The sequence below is a fragment of the Anticarsia gemmatalis genome, chromosome 26 (genome assembly GCF_050436995.1).
Source record: "Anticarsia gemmatalis isolate Benzon Research Colony breed Stoneville strain chromosome 26, ilAntGemm2 primary, whole genome shotgun sequence".
NCBI lineage: Eukaryota > Metazoa > Arthropoda > Insecta > Lepidoptera > Erebidae > Anticarsia > Anticarsia gemmatalis.
Genome location: NC_134770.1, coordinates 6119565 through 6140925, shown reverse-complemented (window position 1 = coordinate 6140925; position 21361 = coordinate 6119565). Strand labels below are relative to the sequence as shown.

The 21361-nt window shown below is 35.9% G+C and overlaps 2 protein-coding genes across 2 annotated transcripts; one reads left to right on the top strand and one right to left on the bottom strand.

Annotated features, from left to right (window-relative positions):
• Positions 1–231: 231 nt before the first annotated feature.
• Positions 232–20422, bottom strand: tsr (Cofilin/actin-depolymerizing factor homolog tsr). The gene is made up of 4 exons (XM_076131439.1): positions 20257–20422; positions 5124–5314; positions 3293–3424; positions 232–918 (listed from the first exon to the last, which is right to left on the bottom strand). The coding sequence occupies exons 1-4, from the start codon at positions 20257–20259 to the stop codon at positions 798–800; spliced, it is 447 nt and encodes a 148-aa protein (XP_075987554.1). The 5' UTR covers positions 20260–20422; the 3' UTR covers positions 232–797.
• On the top strand, positions 15229–17576 carry LOC142984104 (uncharacterized). Its single transcript, XM_076131438.1, has 2 exons — positions 15229–15609; positions 16654–17576. The coding sequence occupies exons 1-2, from the start codon at positions 15462–15464 to the stop codon at positions 17493–17495; spliced, it is 990 nt and encodes a 329-aa protein (XP_075987553.1). The 5' UTR covers positions 15229–15461; the 3' UTR covers positions 17496–17576.
• Positions 20423–21361: the final 939 nt, after the last annotated feature.

The window sequence follows — 21361 nt, the reverse complement described above, 5'->3', positions numbered from 1 at the left end:
AAATGACCATCATCGATAAACAAGACATTATATTTTCTAAATTGAGTTGCTCACAGCTTTGATTCTCAATTGATGTTTTTCTCTTAAGATTGTGTAATGACTTTGAGTGTATTTGTATGCTATTGATGACATCGAACTAATCATCAGATCATTGTTAAAAGATAACAAAATCATGAGTAAAGTCCATGGTGGTGTCATAGTAAGAGGTGGTGAGTAATAAAACAACTAATGTTCTCTTATATCGAGTGTATTTCTGGATAAATCGGTTACAAAATACTTATCCATCGCCCGCCAGTGTCGAGCCGCAAGCTTACATCGTTAGCAGATGAATTCTCAAACGAAACTAGGTGATCGTATAAAATCGTACATTCTTTATATTACAATCTAAATAGTATAAAAGCCGACCGGCGTTCGCTAACCTGTATTTTATAATTAAAAAAAAACATCCACGCATACGCGTTGAATTAAATTTAGTTTGAGCTTAACTTACTCTTTAATTTATAGGAAAAAAAATATAATAATTAGTATAATTTAAATTATTACATAGATTCCTTAATTGCAATAGTTATAGGCTGTCGCTCGGCCGTTGACATAGTCTGTACAGAGTTTCGACCGTAGTGTCCGAGGTGGACCCGGTAATCGACTGCAGAAGCTTAAGGATTGAAACAATATATAAAAAAACCCATGCGAAACTGTGTGTGTGAGAGCGGTCCCCGGCAATACTGACTAAGAGTGTGTTTTGTATGTAGTTGTCATGGGATCCGGTCCACACTTCGGCCGTGGCGATAAATGCAGAGTTATTGGCGGTCGGTGGCGCGCAATTTCTCCTCGACGGCTTCTTGCGAGGCCTCCGAGAGGTCGGTCGCCTGGATGTACTTCTGTACGCCCACCAGCGACTTCTTCAACGCGTCGAACGAGCTGGGAACAAACAGACATCGTTAATATTTCAAGTTCGTAAAATTATATCTGTGATAATACTATAGGTTTCAATTTAAGTTACGTACAGAACAATATTCGTGGCTGATAAAAACACATAACAGCAAAAATATTTATCGCGTGAACCACGCCCAAATCGCGTCAAACTTTACATGACTAATGTCCAACCAAGCATTGGTCTACCATACTACATTTAACTTAATTCTCATGCAGTTCACAGTATAACGACTTAACTAAGTAATCTTTCATGAGACATTCGAACCGAAGCGTGAGTCATATCGATTGTGAGTTATAACTAACGTATCTTTATTTCTGGCTTATGTAGTTACAGATAAACGCACACGATATGACACGGTGTTTACTCATTTGAGACTAGGTACGTAGCGTATGTACACGTTTTATGTTTACCGTTTACTAATGGATAGACGTTCCATAGTTTCTGCCCATGTTTATAGAAATTAGGCACATTATCCAGCATTATTAAATGTCTGATACATTTTCCCAGCTTAACCACTAATTAATTTAATTAAGTTCGGCAAAGGGGTGATACATAGTTGTAGAATTAAAAAAAAGCATGCTAAGGAACTAAGATATGGGATGATAAAGTGTTTATGTAGACAGAGCGGCGGGGGTCATCTAGTTATGGATAAAAACCTATATATAATAAAATAAATAAGGAGGAGGTTCTTCATGACACATAATATTCTGTAGGAGCTCGAAACTCTATAATTCTCCGAAATATTGACACGATGGGTGTGGTGATAAGAGATTGATAAATTGCAGAAAAACATTTACAATACAAAACTAAGCGATTAGTGTAAATTCTTTCACGATAAACAAACGTATGTGTCATCGGAATTTAACAGAAGTTGTGACATTAATATATTATTTATGTTATCTTTATAATACGCTTCCGTGCCAAGCGCCATGTTATAGAGGACTGATGACTGCTAACTGATCAAATTTGGGAATGAACACAATTCCCCTAGTTACTGTAGGAAATGGGGAGAAGTGGGGGGATATTCGAGTATAGATTGCTATTAGAACAGCAATATTAATCAAATTGACTATTATAATAGTCACACAAGTATACACAAGGTGGTACCTGTTGTAAATAATGACTGTGCTTGGTTGCTTAAAGCAATTTCAAATCTGGTATTTGCAAATTATAGTTCCTAAAAAATTACGCTACTGAACTTGAAACTGAACAATCACTTATTTTTATACGAACACTATTTTTGTCTGGGAAAGCTTTTCACGCGAACAAAGCCGCGGGCAAAACCTAGTATAAATATCGCTTTCTTTCAGAGGCAAATGGAAATTTATTTCACACTAGCTGACCCGCGCAACTTCGCTTGCGTCACCTAAGAGAATGGGTCAAAATTTTCGTTTTTGTAACATTTTTCATTGCTACTCCGCTCCTAATGACCGTAGCGTGATGTTATATAGCCTATAGCCTTCCTCGATAAATGGGCTATCTAACACTGAAAGAATTTTTCAAATCGGACCAGTAGTTCCTGAGATTAGCGCGTTCAAACAAACAAACAAACTCTTCAGCTTTATTATATTAGTATATATATAGATGATAGGGCGAAATTTGTAGAGAATATTTAGAAAACGGACAAAACTATAACAAATGTAATCTCTAATAATGTATTGAATTCAGCGTCACGTCCTCCGGCTTCCGTATGCAATAAACAGTTGAGATAATGTCTATATATAATTCTGTGATTTCTGGCAGCCATCGGGTAAGGAGCCGACTTTATGACGCGATTATAACTGGAGCCACCAACGTGAAATATGATCGTGTTAGATTTATTAATATTGTTATGTTCCACGGGACTTTTATTGGATAGTAGATAAAATAGTTGTTTTTGTTGGTATTTTATTTATCAAGGAGATATTTGTTTCTGTCCCTAATAACGTATCGTTACATCTATTATGAAGAGAACGAGAGAGTTCGTGTATTTATTTAACAAACTGTATTTCACTTAAAAAATCTTTTGCCAAAGTACTAAAAGGTCATATATGGGACAAGCCTGGGCAGTTTGCTTGTTTAAGTTTTTGATAGTTTTAGTTTTTCATTTTGACCGACCGTAGGCCTGCATACGTAAATCACTAAAGTTGTATTGTATTCTGCTCGAAACATGTGAACATGTGTTGATATTACCAGAGTTGCCGAGTAAATAACTTTGAAAATAATGTTTTAATAATGGTTTTATCCCTGTTAGTCCATTATTAAGGTCTATAAGTACCTTCATCTTTTTTTAAAGAACGATTGAAATACTCGGAAAATGCTGTCATGAAATAGAGAATTGACAATATAACAAGTTTTAAATGAATGTGTATAATTTACCTGGAGTACAACATCTTCTTCTTAACCTTGGCGGTGTCTGGGCACCACGACATTAGGAACAGCTTCTGTTTCTTGCTAGCCTCCGACGTGCCCTGGCACTGGTGCGTGTACTCAAAGTCGAACAGACCATATCTGGAAAATAACGCAACATATTCCGTTAAAAATATATTTTTATAGAATTCTTACCCTCTTATTCATAAAAATATATGAAGTTATGAAAGCCTTATAAAGTGTTTTGTTTCTTTCACTCCTTAGCAAAATGAAAAAGAGAAAACATATTATAGTGGGTTTTTAACTAAAATAGGTTTGTAGTGTGTATATCCTAACTTAGACATCACAATCAATAATCTTCCTAACGCTAATCTCAAGGCCTGCTACACATATTCGGTTAGGCAGGGCGGAAAAACCGAATATGTGTAGATGAACCCGTTCAGCATAAGACGAACAAGTGAGTCGAGTCGATTTTGTTATTCGATAAATATAGTCGAAAGAATATGTGTAATGTAGCAAGCTTCTAAGGTCTATGTTCAGATCTTCCATACAAAACCTACCGGCAGATGCAGGCTTATGCACATTAGTTGTAAATCGGTTCAGTATTTTGGGAATGCGAAAAATAATCATATTTTCTGACTAAATTTATAGATGGTTCGAATATATAAGATGTTTTGATGACTCCCAATAGTTATACGGTTATTTAACACGTTGGCATCGGCACATCATTATTAATAGGTATGATTAGTAAATGACTGTGTAATCTCTCATTACTGTAGACAGCTGGTGTGGTAGACATTTATAACTTTCCTTAATCCCTGCTAACCTAGATAACTAAACCTGTGGTACTCTATCATCATTAGTAAGAGAAAAGCTCTGGGAAAAGTTTTTGGTATTATAATGAAAATGTTTAATTTTGAGGAACATATTTTCTCGACAAATTTTTCATACCCATTTTTCTGAAATGTGTGAGGCAGCAAAGCACTGTGTGGGAAAAACTAACAGTAAGAAGAGCTGTACTATTTGAGAGACGTGAAAAAGTTTCCATAATTTTTATTTTTGGAACTAACGACACCTTTAACGTAAATGGAAGCTAGATCGAAAGGCATCTTTACAGAGACTGAGTGAGTTTAAAGACATGAAATAATGTAATTCTGAACCTGAATATTCCTACTAAGAAGAACATCAATACATTTTTGCTACTTGGCATTAGTTGCTGAACGCTAAGAAATTTTTAGACCTGTCAATTATTTCTACTGTTCTATTGCTTTGAGTCTGTATCAGCGACATAAAATGTTTACTACGAAAACTCTAAAAATATTCCCTGCTCTCATATATCGAACACTGAACTCTTTCCTGTAATTTATTTGATTCAATAGTGTGTTGACGATCTAAAATACAATGTAAATATCTACTATACTCTGTTGTGAATACTCAAAACAAGATAAGACACAATTTTAATTGAAAGATAGAGAACTTAGTTCTTACAAATTGCACGAGCGTGAGTGACTGGTTAGTTTCAAAATATTCTTTTTTAATCAACTACCCACATAGCTTCTAGCGGCACCTTCTACATGTACCTACCAATATTGTCATGCAAGGAAGCATGTTCATTACCCTATAACAAACATCTGTGACAATACGTCTACTACAAAAAATATACCCAATCCTGTCCTGCTGAGCAAAGGTCTCCTTCCGAAATGTGCGAGGGGCTAGGCCACACTTCAATTTCGCAAATTGAGTTAAGTGTGGGTTGGGGACTATTCACTACTGCTACAGTCTTGTTCCTCACAAACACTAACGAAAAAGGGCTACGGATGATAGATATAATTGGTGGTACCTGCACTCTCCAGTGCCTCCCTTCTGCAGGTCCTCGAGGAACTGGTCGTATTCAGCGTTGCGCTCGCCGACCGTCTCCACGTCGATCTGTTTCTCGTCGCGGATGTAGAACACCACGTAGCGGTGCTTCTTGTCCTTCTTGATCTCCTCGTACGTCGTTTTACATGCGTCCGATACTGTCACTCCTGACGCCTGCAAGTTGGAAACTTACGTTAGTAAACTGGAAAACATACTGAAATTTAATAATGTGTGGTGCTTTCTAAAGAGTGGGCTATTTGAGAGATATTTCTTTTGCTCTAGTTCAATTGAAGTTCATAAAAAGACGCCTTAACCTTTGAGGCGTGATATATCTCGAAAGAGCTCTAGTTATAAGCACATTATTTTATTAGTATGTTAATTCTGGAATCAATGATTTTAAGACTATTTAAAAAGAAATTGGGTTCCTAGTTCACGCAAAATAATAGTGGTGAATTTTAAAACGAGATACGGGATAAGGTTCCATCTCAAAAGCTTCTATTGAAGAAAACAGGTTATTTTCTTTCATATCGAACTTTCAAAATATTTTTCTTGCTCACATAGTAACGCATTAAATTCCTAGCCTACCAATACGTGTGATATCAACCGCAGTTTGTATAAAAACGTACAAGATATAATTCCCACATGTTCGATCTAACAAGGTTATCTTACGACCTTTTGTGTTTGTATCATATGTAGCCGATTGATCATTTGTTTATTTACATTATTCCCGATTGAATAGCTTTACGAGTTCAATGAGTTAAAGATTTCTTTTTATCTTGTAGTTTCGCGTCTCCTTGATAATGACCCTACATTATTTTTTATTGTCTCATTTCGTTCGGATTGGAAGTGGTATATCGTTCAGGAACAAGGTTATGGTCTTAAATAATCAATAGAAAAGTGATTTCTTTTTGCCCAACAAAAAAAATCTAGATTTCTAGTATAAACTAGATTTCATACATCATTCCTATTCATTCGTTTATGTGGTTTTAACGCTAAAGGGTTGGTTACATTAAAATAAAAACATGAATTAAGAGGTTTTATAGCGCAAAAGCACTGGATGACTAACGAAATCATTGTCAAACGGTACTCCTTCTCGTTGTTCAATATCTCACAGCAATTACTGTATCAAATCCAATCGCTTGACGTCATCACATTCAAGGTCACATGTCTATTTCTCAGAAACATGACACATATCCTGCACTCTTCCGAAACGGCATTTTAAATTCCAAAAGCATAGTTTCCTGTGATCCCTTTCCTCCCGCATGAACGGAACTAGTCAATAGGACTCATTGTCTGATGGCCACCGGCCAACAGATTTTAAATAGACTGCGTACGAGTTCGTGTAATAAGCTTAAAAACTATAAATTTCTGAAGAGTTGTGTGGTCCCGTTGGCATAAGATTCGACCTATTTTATAATGTTGTGTGAAAAGAGATTTAAAGGATTACAAAGATTCAGTGAACTTCAGCGACTATTTACAATTTGTTGAGTAAATTAGTTTGTATTGAGCGTCACGAACATTAGTTACAATGTGACGAGTACCCTCATTGTTCAGAAATTGGGAATGGTCTGTTTCAAATAGATATTTATTCAAATGAATTGTCTGTTAAGATAATAAACGAAGTTGCATTTGACTAAAACTTTACCATATTCTTAGAAGGCGCCAATTGATGTCTTTCTTAAATTTCATCGCTCGGATAATCTAGAATGCGCTTGGAAGCAAAAATATGAAAATCACAACTGTTGCTTTAGAAGCTCGGGTCACTGAGTTCTAAAACTGAATCGTGCAGGCGCTACAGCTGTCCAAACGTCTCAACCGTTCTATTTCAATTAACACCAAGGTTGATGCATTCGCTCCCAAATTATGTAATAAACTTCACATAATGTTTAATTAAAACAAGCATTTGCGTTGCATTGTATGATTTAGATGGCCCGCATTCCTTCCCGTAAATTTCAATGTTTATACGAGTAAAAATAAAAGCTAACGATTTTAAAATAGAACGGTCGGTGAGGCGTTTGCGTCAGTTTTTGAACGGTGCCGTGTTTATGTTTAAAAAACAAAGAATCCGGCCAAGTCTTTCGAAAATCATCTAATAACGATTGGTCAAAGGTGAAAAAATATTACTAAATTCTTAACAAAGGTCTGTTTAACGGGTAAAGTATGGAAAAGAACAAATTTCAGGAGTCAAAATGTTACAAAACCTTATTCAAAAGTGATACCTAAGTGGTTAACCATGGCTTCATTTAATTTCTGCGAAGGTGCCTGACCTCTGACATAGCTCAAGACTGCTGCACAAACAATGGCCAACATTTTAAACTGAGGGTGGAAACGCTCTGCTGATTCCCAAGCGTCATTGGTCCACTGACTCACGACACCAAAACCTTAACCTCGCTTTTACAAAGACCGCAACAGAATCTTTTGAAACGTAATAACATCGAACAAATGTCATTCGAGACAGACATGTTGAAACCGATATCTGCAAAGAGGAAGGAAATATCACGATGCTGAACATAAATTGTTCTCCTTTCACAAAGCACATGACATTTGTATTACCTGCACCTTATTGTGAAGAGAATACGGTTCATTTTATGTTGTCGGTTTGTGACTCACCGGGAATGTGTTATCGCCTGTTATCTGAGGTCGTAGTACTAATGTTTTCATACATTTATATAAATGTTTTAGTTGCTTGTACAGGTGATGTTATTGGGTTCACTGAGTAATCTATGTGCTGTGAATCAAGTGAGCCGCTCAATGTCAGGGAACTGTCTCAAATGGATTATATTCTTTGTTGGAGAAAAGTCGAGAATATGAGAGTTATGAAAATTTATTCCAGAAGAAATATTCTTGTTTTAATATTGGTTAACGAAATCTATCTCAAAGACATTCTTGGGAGTTGGAAAGTCTACTCAGACTAGTCACCAAATAAATGGATTGTAGTCTTAGGTCAGTTTATAAAAACCAAAGGTTTCTTCAATTGATCAAGGGCCAAAGCAAAAGCAAATAATACAGACATCTTAAAATCTTCAGTTTTAATTAAACCATCAAAAGTTATCTCCGACAGCTGAAACATTCGGCCCCGAAATGTAACAATTCATTCACCGAATACCCACCTCAGAGTCCTGTCACAAGAGCGTATCATCGCTAGAGATGTTCTAAAAGCGATTGTCCCCCGCGTGGGCGGCTATAAATAGAATCGCCCGCGTCGAGACATTGGCCGCTGTCTAATTATACGTGGTGCATGAACCTCAACCACGTGTGGCTTTTGGGCATATGCACATGTCAGCTAGCTCTTACTTGCATTCTTGGTCCAGAATTCCTGCAGACTATTCTTGTATTACATACCTAAGTTAACTGACGCTTTGGTCATATCTAGTGGTTAGTGGTCAGAAATATGTGGAAATTATAGTTTCAGTATGTGCGGTAGTTTAGCTGTAAATATCAAAGGAGCATGAATCGTGCAATTTCATGATATTGATCTTTTATCTTATCTTATATGACGTTGATATACAAACCATGTATTTCGCGATATATCGTAGTAATTGAAGTATATTTTCAAGTGAACTCAAGCTCTGCGTCATGTGAATTTCTAGTTATAATTTATCTACTAATAATACTGTTGTAGATCCAATTAATGTAACAATATCAGGAAAAGCGATGCACAATCTTATCTACAAAGATATACATTATTATCTTCAATGCACTTACATAATCATGATTATTTTTGATTATCATTACTAGTTTGCAAAATTGATACATTAAATAACTACACCAGATTACATCATATAATATTAGAATAAAGTAGTCTTACTTTTGATAAACAAATTCAAAGCCAAGTTCTGAGAATGCCTAGTTCAATTTACCGAAACCACAAGCAGTCAGTATATAAAACACTGTTAGGAGAAATGAAATTGTTCATGAATAGTACAGAAATCTGCTTAATCAAGAAAAAAATAATTTATGAAAGACAAGCCTATGTAGAACAGCATGTTACACTTTAGCAAGTGGGAGGTGGCTCCTGGCAAAAGGCCTGGCTGATCAAGATAAGGAATTTAATTGATGCACAGTCATTGTTGAAAATAGACCATCTAATACAAACGATCTATTTATATTTTAGAGAATTACTAGCATCTATTTCAGTGCGCCATGATATTAGAATGATGTCATTGTTATAGCATTTCTTATTTATATCTCTTAATACCCTTGGGTATTTTACCTCGTGTGTGTTCAACATGAACTGTCTTATTAAACACCAAATGCCTCCCGCTTAGTTTAAGAATCACTTTTAAACTGGATAATGATGCCATATTAGAGGTTAAATAAAGCACATACTTTGAAACTATGTAGTCATTATATTATAGTCCTGACATTTCCAGACAATCCAGTTCGTAATTAACATTTGCTTCGACCTATTTCAGGGCTAAAATAGCACTTATCACGCTAATTTAGCACCAACATCTGAATGCCGAGCAATTTTATCCACGGCCGAAGTAAATTTCACAATAATTTTCAAGTATTCGTAAGAATTTTTCGTGTGTATTAAAAACCTACCGCAACGTAATAAATATAGTCTAGAAAATGCACCATTTTACCGCATGCAGTCAGTCACGCAGGCTTCAAAGTTTCAGTGCAGTCGATCGATTTCCTTGACCATAGCGCAAGCTACCTTCTAGCTTAAATTATTCATCATAATCGGTGCTTTATTGCCTTCTGTTAGGAAGATATCGCCTTGGACTCCAGAGGCCAGTGCCTTGAAATTATTGCATTAGATAAGCGTCTGGAATCCAAGTACGTAATTCATACTTGAGTATACTGAAGGTTATTGCTTCGGAAAACTACTTCTAAGCATCTTTATCGAAAGAATTAATGTCTGGTAGCCGTGAAATATATTGTCTCGATAAGAATTCTAAATTATATGGCAGACCAGACACTAAATTGCTTATACTATCTTTGAAATTCCTAATAGTTTACGACTGTATATGACTATGTTGTTACTGTCAACCGTAAAAGCAATGCATCTGCACTAATTTAAAGCATTTGTAAAAAGCTTGTTTCAAAGAGCAATTATGTTATCACGAACTGTTATAAAATTTAGAGACGAAGAAATATTAGCTATAACAAGTCATTATCGCTGCAACTTCTCATGAAGTGTGAATATCCGTCGGCTGTCATTTTTTTCACCTATAAACAGCATTTAATAGTGCAATAATTACAGCACGAACGACGGTACATACGGAAGTTTTTGCAGTTTTAGGACCAAAGAACGGACATCTTAAATGGTGTTTTCATCGAATAATTAATTATTTTATCGTTATTTTTAGTTAATTATTAGTCGTAAGAAAAAATTAAATAATTCTATAGAAAATCTATGGGAACATGCCCAAACTTGTGTAACAAAATAATGTGTTGAGTGACGGAGCCGTCTGAAAATATTAGATACAAGTATCGGACACACTGCAATGACGCCAAACTCTAGTCGCGCACAGAAAAATATATCGCTCGCATTAATTTACTGGCGTCCGACAGAAAACCAGCTATTTCAGTACTTTTGATTTATAATATTTCAAACTTGCTTATGCGAAATACTCGTGCTTTTGATTTAAAAGCGTTTGTAAATCAGAAAACGTGTGTGAATGTTGATTACTAAATAGTTGGGAGTAAATCTAGCTAAGCAACAGCCAATAAGAACACAACGAGAGATATCCCCTACTAAGTTTAAATTAACAAATGGATGTCATTATTTTGACATTCTTTTCTCGTATGATCGATGGTAATTATCGGGCCATAGTAATTTATTTACATAGTATGAGAGCATTTGATCTGGCTAAATGCCAGGCCTAAACATGAATCGATAGCTTTCAGAACATTACTAAGTTAAAAGAACCAAATTCACGAATAGTTATTTCGTGACAAACTTGTTTCAAATAGATAAACATTAATTATCAGAGTTTTGCGCATTCATGCTAATTCTAATTAGAAAATATATCGCCATTTCAAGAGAATTAAATAAATACGCAGTTAGTAAGGTATCGTCTAAAATAGACAAGTTTTACGAGGCCCACCGAGGCGTATCAATAAAATACAAGCATAAAACATTTAAATATGCCCGTGTTATGGCTAAAGTTTGAGTGGCCGACCATATTTTGGTCGAAAGTTTATAAATGTTTTAGAGGGCAACATACTTTTGACTCGAATTGAGAAAGTTTCGTGTTGGATAATTAATTTGAGGGCAAATTTACAAATACGTTTTGTGTAAAACAAACTTAACAAGATCGAAATACTTTAGCTGTTCGTGTTCAATCTGTAAAACAAAATGTAAAAGGCTCCAAAATATGTTTTACCCCCAGGAGACAGGGGTTGGCAGGTTTATTATCAACAAAAACCAGACGAGTGGTCATCCACGGTCATGAATATGGGGGACCACGATAACTTTTATGTTGTTGAATACATTTTCTGGGTAATCCCAAGGGAAGTTTGTCACTCCCCTACTCGTTTGCTCCAAGCACAGCCCTTTTTTCACCTTGCCGGGGTTGCAAAAGTAAATATATGACAGCAACCTGACGAAATATTGCACGACGCAGGACGCTTCACAATTCCTGCAAATTTTGCAACTTTACTTGACTGCTAACTTCATAAATTTGTAAGCAGTAGCCGTAATAGATTATTGTTCACTACTTAGTTATTTAACGTACGTGTCATCAATAATTTCAATGAGTCAACGCCCGGATATTAGCTCATTTTCCAATTATAGTCAAAAACATTGGCAATAAATCAGGAAAATTACTCCGAATGTCGTTATACTCATAAAATGTGACACTGACTCGTTATTTGGTACCGGTTTTGAGGATACATGTAAATTAAATGAGAACTGTGTTATGTAAGCTGTCGATTCTGGTTATCCTGATCAGAAAAAACAAGTTCTAAGTCATAAAACAAAGTATAAAATGAAGTTATGTGCATATGTGATTCTTGCAGATTCTTTAACTATTGTGTTTGATTTAAGAACAGTTATCTTGTTAACGAAAGATACAGCCGTGATAATGCCGTTTGTGATGACGGCTAGTTGAATAAAAACAAGTTAATGTAGGTTATAATGCTTTTGTCCGGAGGAAATTGGCTTGAGATCAGATCGCGTAAATAGTAGGTAAAAAGATTATACTGACGTATGCTTGTGTAGCACAATCCAATAATGTAAGCGTTAAATACATGGATCAATATACACATGTAAATAAAGATCGTGTGTTAACTGCGAAAAAAGCTGCTACAAGATTGACCACAGACCACAGGATGCCCGACTCACGGCGCATGAGCTGGATACGACCAAATATCAAAGCAGTGACCCTGAACAGGCCATACTTACACCTTGGTTTGACCATAGTTGCAGTTCTGCAACTATATCCCAATACTTAAGTAAATATAAAGATTCTTCAAACAGTTTTATGTCTAGAAAATAGTTTATTGTAAAATTGTTAGGTATGAGATGGCCACAACCAACGAAATGTATGTAAAATAAAGCAGTTTCTAGAAGTCATTAAACCTCATCTTAGAAACTACGAATTACTACAAACATCCACAAATAACGTTTTTCTTTCGTGACCTTACAGTTAACTTTAATTCAGACTGCGAAGTCAACGCGTACAGCATTGTCCTTTCGAAAAAAAGACGTAAGGTGAACGACCTCGACGTCGGCATGCGTCACTCAACTGATTCAGGTGACGGCAAATTTTATACTGATGACTAATTATAGGGCGAACAACTAAAATTGTGGTAGTTCTTCTATGCGGTTAACGATTTACATACTATATGTATTGATAGATATAGTGAGATCAAAGGATCGGTTACATGTTTGCACAAAGGGCGACTGCGAACATGATATTACGGCGCGAGTTGACCGAAGCTCCCTCTAAGTGACAGTGTCCCCCTCCCGTTTAGACGGTTTGAAAATCTGTGACGTCATAATATTGGTCTCAAGTTTTATGAATAAAAGCACTTAGGAAAAATTAAGCTAGAATAGTCGTGTCTCTTTTCTAAAAAGAGGACAACTTAATATTTGAATGATGGAAGCATCAAAATCTGTTTTATTAGTGCGAAACTGATCATAAATATCGGCATTTGTCTTGTATAATGAGACCGATTACCATTGGCGAATAAAAAATATAGATTTTAGTGTAAAAACTCGCTTCTAGTAACGTATTTTGGCTATGATTTATGTCTACATATTTGAAAAATATGACTAAGCTATCGAAAGCCGATGATTGAAAGTCATTCATCAAGTTCAGTACTTCAGAGAAAAATGATACGGCGTATTTATTTGCATTTGTGCTGACTCATGAACGCAATACCATTACTTTCGAGTAGTCACTTCAGAATGGATTGTATTACGCACACAATTTCTACTTTTAAGTGTGCAGATTTTAATGTCATTAGCTAATGCTTGTGAAAGTTAAATTGAGGATTAGAATACAACAATAGACTAAGATCTTTGCGAGGGGACCTTTTAATTCGAATAAGTTGACTGTATCAAAGTGGTCGGAAGGACTTCAGTGACTAAGGCCGTGTTACTTTGCCTTAAACGTAACGTTTTGTACCAGTTAGTTTAAAAACTTGAAATATAACATCTTAGTTTCTAAATTTAACACGTAGTAGTTTAGTATAACGATAATATGAATTAAAATGTCTAACAGAACGACAAAGTACATGCGTATTAGAAGGGATCCAAGTCTAGTGGAGCATAAATACAACTTTTTATTTGAGTCTCGCCCTGTAATAGGATTTTATTGATCCTATCCCAGCTGTAAGCAGTATGAGAGAAAATAGCGAATTATCTGTCCTGTTATAACAAAAATGTGCTATCGGTATCTAAAAGGAATGATGATTGAATGGAAATAACGAATTATCGTGAAGTGTTAATACTTTAGATGTGATAAACAAGTGATAAGCTGGGAAATCTACAGAAAACACTTTGTCGTATATGTACGGTTGAGTAGTTTCGCTATTTATTGATAAACAATGAAAACCTCGATGCTAGGTTAGCTCCTAGCTTGACTAGAATTATGTCCCTAAAGGATAATAATGAAAAGATCTTTGTTCAGTAGCAATAGCAAGTTCTTTGAGTTTTACGCTACATAATGACAGCCCCGGGATGTTCGAGACCGTAAAACCATTTTATTATCGAACCATGCGATCAAAGCTGCGTAGTTAACTTAATTATTCTGTTATTACGTGTCTCATAGATAACATAATTAACCATGAAATTGTCGAGTTAATCGTGCACCATCTTCGTAAGATTACACTAACACCAATCACGGTTTAAACTAACCATTAAATACTATTCAAACAGGCTATTCACTGCGTAGAAAGCCTATAAAAACCTTTATAAAAACCTTTGACCATATGACTCATGAGATGTGGAGTGATTCATGCTGCGTATGGCAGGTTCGGTCTTCAATACAGTCCTTGTATGGCGGCTAACTTCATTGCATTGCGTTGATACGACTCGCCATATATGGTCACGTAGATTAAGATTGTTACTATAGCATGTTTTGTTTGTATTTTTTAGTACGTGAGTTGCACTTTTGAAGTTGCAACGGATCGGTGCGCATGTGTTTATTGTATCTTTAGGGTTATAAGTTCAACTCCCGAAGTCAGTTGTTTTGTTTTCTCTAAGGACATTCTCAGTGGTAGTCCGACAATTAAGATAACTCCTTGATATTTTTGATGGCTTTGCCCCTATAACATGGTTTTTTACAAGCTTTTATGTTCTCTCTTCTATTGGACATCTCGACCTAAGATAGTATTTCAAAAGGAACAAAACTATAAAGGATTGTATAATTGCGATCTAGAAGGCTTTATTCAAGATATAATGACTAATTTATTATTGATATGATATGACGGTCACTGACACATCATGACAGTATCTGTATACTTAGAAACTTGTATTAAGTACTTAGTCATACCTGTTTAGTTAACAACCAAATGATTACTAAAACCATGTCCATACATTTACATAACTAGTTGCTTTTCTTTTAAATCTAAGCAAACTAAACGAAAATATCTCTTTTAAACCTAATGGTACGAAAAATAGGCAGTCCCTTACTTTATAAAGGTGGCGGTTCGCGCCGCGACAGAGACAGGCGACCGAGACAGGAGACCGCGACCGGAGACCGTGACCGCTACTTAACTCTAGGCAATGTATAAAGCATCAGTTCGCGAGCGCGACAGAGACAGGAGACAGAGGCGCGCGACAGGAGACAGCGAGACGGTCGCTGCTCCGGTGCAGTAGTGTCTCGGTCGCGCTCGTGAAAGTACGTGTTTATGTTTAAAAATGAGTTTTTCTGACGAAGACTGTGAGACTCTGATTGAACTTATCAGGCAGCACCCTCCGCTATACAATGCACAACTAGACTCCTACAGAGACGAAAATTTGAAGGACAATATTTGGAAAAGCATAGCTGAAAGCATAAATAAAACAGGTGAGTTCTTCTTATTTTATTTATTTTGCATAAAATTAACATATTAAGAAAGAAAAGGTTAAGAAGAAAAGGAATGGAATCAGTTCAAACAAGCCGTGTGACATGTTGTTCTTGCCAGTCTACTGCTCCTTGCTGTGACGTCAAGTAATTGGTTAATTTTACTCTAATATCGAGTCCGTTGCTGTTCGAAAACCCTCCTGTTCCACGTAATGTAACAAAATTTGAAGGCAAATTTTCTTCCTCTCGATTCCATTGATGTACGGGCATTTGAGCAGATTCCAAAAATCCATCTCTTAATAGGTTATGCAAGCAACAGGCAACTAAGATCATGTCTGTGCATGTTTCTGGCGCTATTCCGATAGGAGTGTAAAATATTCTAAACACCTGAGACAGCAAACCGAACGCGTTTTCCGATACTCGTCTCGCACGACAAAGGCGGTAGTTAAATATTTCTTTGCTTAAATCGTTTTTTGCAACTCTTCTAGCGTAAGGTTTCATCATAAAAGTATCAAGACTAAATGCTTCATCTCCAACTAAAAAATGGGGTAATATTATGTTCGAATTCGGTAGATTTTTTGGTTTCGGAAAATTAAATTCATTTTTCATTATTTGTTTTCCCATTGCAGACTTTTGGAATATTCCACTATCTCCTTCTTTGCCATAAGAGCCAACGTCTACTGCAATGAACTTGTAATTATAGTCTACAATAGCCAGAAGAACAATTGAGTAATACTCCTTATAATTAAAATACAACGACCCACTATTTTCAGGGGCTCTTATTCTTACGTGCTTCCCATCAATAGCACCTGTGCAATTGGGGAATTGCCATTTGTCCCAAAATCCTTCAGATATAAGCCTAAAATCACTTTCTTTTGGAATAGGCATAAAAATTGGCACCAAAACAGTCTTTAAATGTTTTAACACCTCTTTGACTATTTGTGAAATATAAGAAGGTGATATACGATATTCGAATGATAGCGAAGCATATGTTTCTCCAGTCGCCATGAATCTGGGAATAAAAAAAAATATTATTATTTATTACAGATTCGGAATGCCGTAAAAAATGGAAACTGATCAGGGACTCCTACAACAGATATAAGCGCAAACAAAAACAATCGACGGGATCTGCAGCACCAGCTAAAAATTCAAAGTGGCAGTTTTATGAACGCTTAAGATTTTTAGAAAACACACCATCAGAACGGCAAAGCTGCACCAGTGTAGAACAAGAACAGCAAAGCTCCGCCAGTGTAGAAGAAGAAGTTACTAATACCTCCCCAGGAGTAGAACATGAAGATACTCCTCACGAAGCCGCAGACACGTCAGTACATAACACTCCTTCAAAGGAGTTACCAGGCACTTCTAAATCTACACAAGAGAGATCTAATATACCACTAAATAACAGTTATGAAAAATCAACCTCCAAAAATACAAAGAGAAAGAGACAAAAAGAAGATGAATTCATAAAATTTATGAAGGACAGACAGGAAAACCGAAATAGACAGCTGGAGTCATTAAAATCTCAAGAACCAGTTGATGATATATCGACATTTACAAAACATATTGAAATGATGCTAAGAAAATTGAGTGCACGTTCAAGAGCCATGGCAAAAACGGAAATATTTAATATTGTCTCGAAGTATGAGATCGGAGATATCGAAGGTCAAACTGAACGCCCCTATACTGATTCATCATACCAGTTATCATATAATTCAAATTCATCATACAATTCATATTCTCCGATAAGTGCAGCATCAGAACACCAAACACAGACTGGATTGATTGATTTAACATCTCGCCAATCACTAAATATTTCGAGTGAACCATTTCTAAACAATTACGGTGAAATCGACCAGAATAATTTAGATGAATTGGCAAACTTACCTTAAAGTTAGTGATAATTTTTCTTTTACTGATATTCTTCCCTTTTCTTGCATTGTTTTTTTCAGTAAATTTAATACGTAATCAAACTGTGTTTTATTCAGCCGAAAATACTTCCTGAATATATTGTCATCAAACATCAGGTGCTTCTTTACTAATAGCGAAAATGATCCTTCTTCACCTCTAGTGGAATATAAATCCTTAATAGGTAATCGTCTTTCAGTTTTGTATTTGTAATAATAATATAAGAGCAAATCATCGTCTTCTTCTTCCTCCAATAGCAGCTTCATTACTTGGTTTTCCATCACGACACAAAACACCAGTGACTTCATCGACAGACTCTCTTGAACTGAGCGGTCGCTCTGTGACACTTGTCGCGATCTTCGGTCTCAGTCTCAACCTACAGTACATGCCGAAGAGACCGAGACACTTGTCGTGGTCTCTGGTCTCAGTCTCCTGTCTCGGTCGCCTGTCTCTGTCGCGGCGCGAACCGCCACCTTTAGGGCTGTTTTGAACGCTTCATCGGTCGATGCAGTAAACCCGGTCCCTTTTCCATAGGGTTGCAAATTCGTATCCCTAAGGGGCAAATTTCACGGGCCGCATGTGCTATCTTTCGACGACATGGTGGTACGTGTTAGAAAATTCGCCGATAAAGATCGTTGTTTTAGACGTGAAACATGATCGGACAAATAATTAGCCGCGCGTTATTTATTAAAATAAGTTACTGCCAATAAATTGTAATTTCAGTACATAGTTAAATTTTTGAGGACATTTTTATGAGACCTAGAAGACTAAACTACAACTACAGTACCTACTCACAATTTAACATTTAAATCAATGTTAATGTTAACTAAGTAAAAAATTTAAAATACGACTAATACTTAAAACACTAGGGATGTTTTTTAAAACACATTGCGCCCCTCTAAACTCGTACCATAAACAAACACGCGTCTGTTGGATAAAAATCAATGATACTGTCTATGGGGCAGTGTTGACATATTTTCAAGTGATGGAGGGGGTGTGCAACCCTCTTATTGGAAAAAGGGGTGTTTTAGTTAATTGGAATTTTAAAACTTTGTTGGATAATAAAGTAAAATATCTTTTTAAGTATTTTTTTATGTAATCAATATACAAAAGTTATAAGGTACCTACTACATTGAAGTCTTACAGTATTAGCTAAGTTATTGCAAGTCTATGAAAGCCTAAAGAGTATGCATTTAAAATTTTATTCAACAATTTTTATTGATTTATAATTACTACTAATCTTAAACAAGTTTGAGGTATAACGATGGAAATATATGTACATGGTCCATGCTCTTTAAACTATCTGCCATATGACTAGCACTTGAGGTCCATTATGAAATATTTGATAAACGGTAATATAAGACTAGTGTGATTGATTCTATATGTTTATAAACTTAACCCAAGTTCCAAGTTTATCGGTGTTCAGACAGAATAGAATTAGCTATAAATTCTTATTTATTAACTTGTAGACGGAATCGGCAACTTACTAATTGATTTTTATGTGATATTAATGGAATAGAAATTAATATATCATTGGTTATTCTGTTGGATTTGTTATTTATTGAGCTTAGGAGCACAGGTGTGGTCAATACCTAGTTATAACTGTATATAGGTAACTGTAGTTCATAGAATCCTTATATTATACAAGTCTTTTGAAGAGACAATGAGTTGTTCAGATGAATTTGAAGGTAGTTTCCTTTTTAAAAATATCATCAATGCTTGTATGTCTTTGGGAGAGGTTTTTAGACTTTAAATGTGTTGAATATGTAGTGTAGCAATACAGGAAGTTATGATTAAATGTAATAATAATGACTAGTTGTAGGTAACCAGCTATAAATAAGAATATTATGGTATTTTCCTCAGTACAAGAACAATATATAGGGACAATTATCATTGGGCGTAGTTTCAGTAACTACAGGATACCATTCTGATTCATAACAAGGAAAATTACTAGTGATAAGAACATAAATCCTGTAATACAGTGATAATTCTCCAAATTTCAGACCGACGTTCGAGATTATTCGACTTTAGTGCTCGGCAATAAGGCTCATTTCACCGTAACTTCTGTCGTTAAGATAGATACAGCTAGATTTTAGGCAGTAGAAATGAATAACCTTGACATTGCTAGGCCAATACCCTCGGTTCATTTTTATAATGCCGTATCACCGGCTGAGGTACTCAGACGCGCCTATTCTCCCCAAAATAGACACGAAATGTATGTGACAGCCAGTGCCGCAACCACTATGCCTTATATGGTCAAACGAAAGTGCGATTGCGCGACGATGCATTCCCTCTAAAGTTCGTTGCCCCCGGCACGCTACACACCACTGATAACTCATCTGAAGGTCCCATCATCCCCCGAGACCCTAAAAACAAGGTACAGCACTCCATACGGCCGTCTTAGCTCGTCAAAAAAGGCGTTGCAGGAATAACCTTTCGAACGTACGTGAAATCCAATACCGGCCGACTGACTTGCAACATTCACTCGTCAAGTCGCAGTAGCCCGACATGTCCGCGGCCATAAACTCAAAAACACAACACGTGGCATAAAATCACTGAACGGTGACAACGATTTTTAGGAAAAGGCGTGCGAACTCTGCGGTGGGTTGTGCGAAATATGGCGGCACCGGTCACTGAAGAGCGATTTCCCGTGAAATTGCGGTAACCCGTTTAAAAATTCACCACTATTGATATAAAATGACACAACGCGATCGAAATACACTGTAATTTATTTTCTTCACTTACCATTTTTTGATGTTATACACGTAAAAATTCCACCACTAATTTCACCGACACCACGACAACGGCGACCGGACGACACTGTTCGGAATGTTGGCTAACACTATTTTACGACAGCCAATGAGCGCATGCGTCAAAATGATTGACAAAGTCAAAGCAGCGTCCTTTTATAACAACAGTAATTATTTACACTACAATGCGATGAGAATATATTTAAATTACACTTATATTTATATTACTATTTTTCATATAAATATTATCACTTTATAAGAACAAAATATAAATGTCTGCACCGGAACAGGTTGACAACATTCAGAAACTGATACTAGCAACTCCGTTGCGCTATCTGATTATTTATACTGAGAAACGAAATGAAATTGTTATTGATAAATAAAAGTCACTTCAGCGTAGGCAAGATTAGATACGAGAATACATGACGAGTTACGAAGATAAAGATAAAAATAATTTTAATACAATCAACTTGAAAAGTGAGTCACTGATGACGACAGCTCGTGAGCCAATCAGATTTTAGTATTCAACAAATGCCCATATACGGATAGACGGAAACAGTCACAAAATAGCAAGAAGTTTGAAATAGCGCGCGCTTTAAATTTTGCGACATTGTTATCATCGATTGCGATTTATTTTTTGGTTTGCTAAATATTTTGTAAATAATTTTTTTGCAAAAAGAAATTTGTACCAAAGTCTGCTGAAACCATTAAATCTTCTTACGTAGGTAAAATAATTTTACATCGTTAACAGTAACAATACATGTTTGCAATACCTTATTTAGTTCTAAATATGGGCATGAGTACACGCTCAGAAACTAACAATCATCATCATTATCTCTACAATGATAATAAACACGAGAATCATACCATGATTTTGCGTTGTATTCATTGTGGCTAAGTTCACAACGCCATATTTGGTAGTGAGTTTTGAACAAAGCATCGAGGGGACTTATATTTTAGCGTAATAACCAATCCTTATTTGGCAATAGGGAATCGGTTTGTGTTCTCTGTTCTCTGGAATTGGTTTCTAGGCAAAATGAAATGGTTTTACTGATTTCAGTGTACTATGAGAAGGTTTTGAAATTGATAAACTAGGAAGC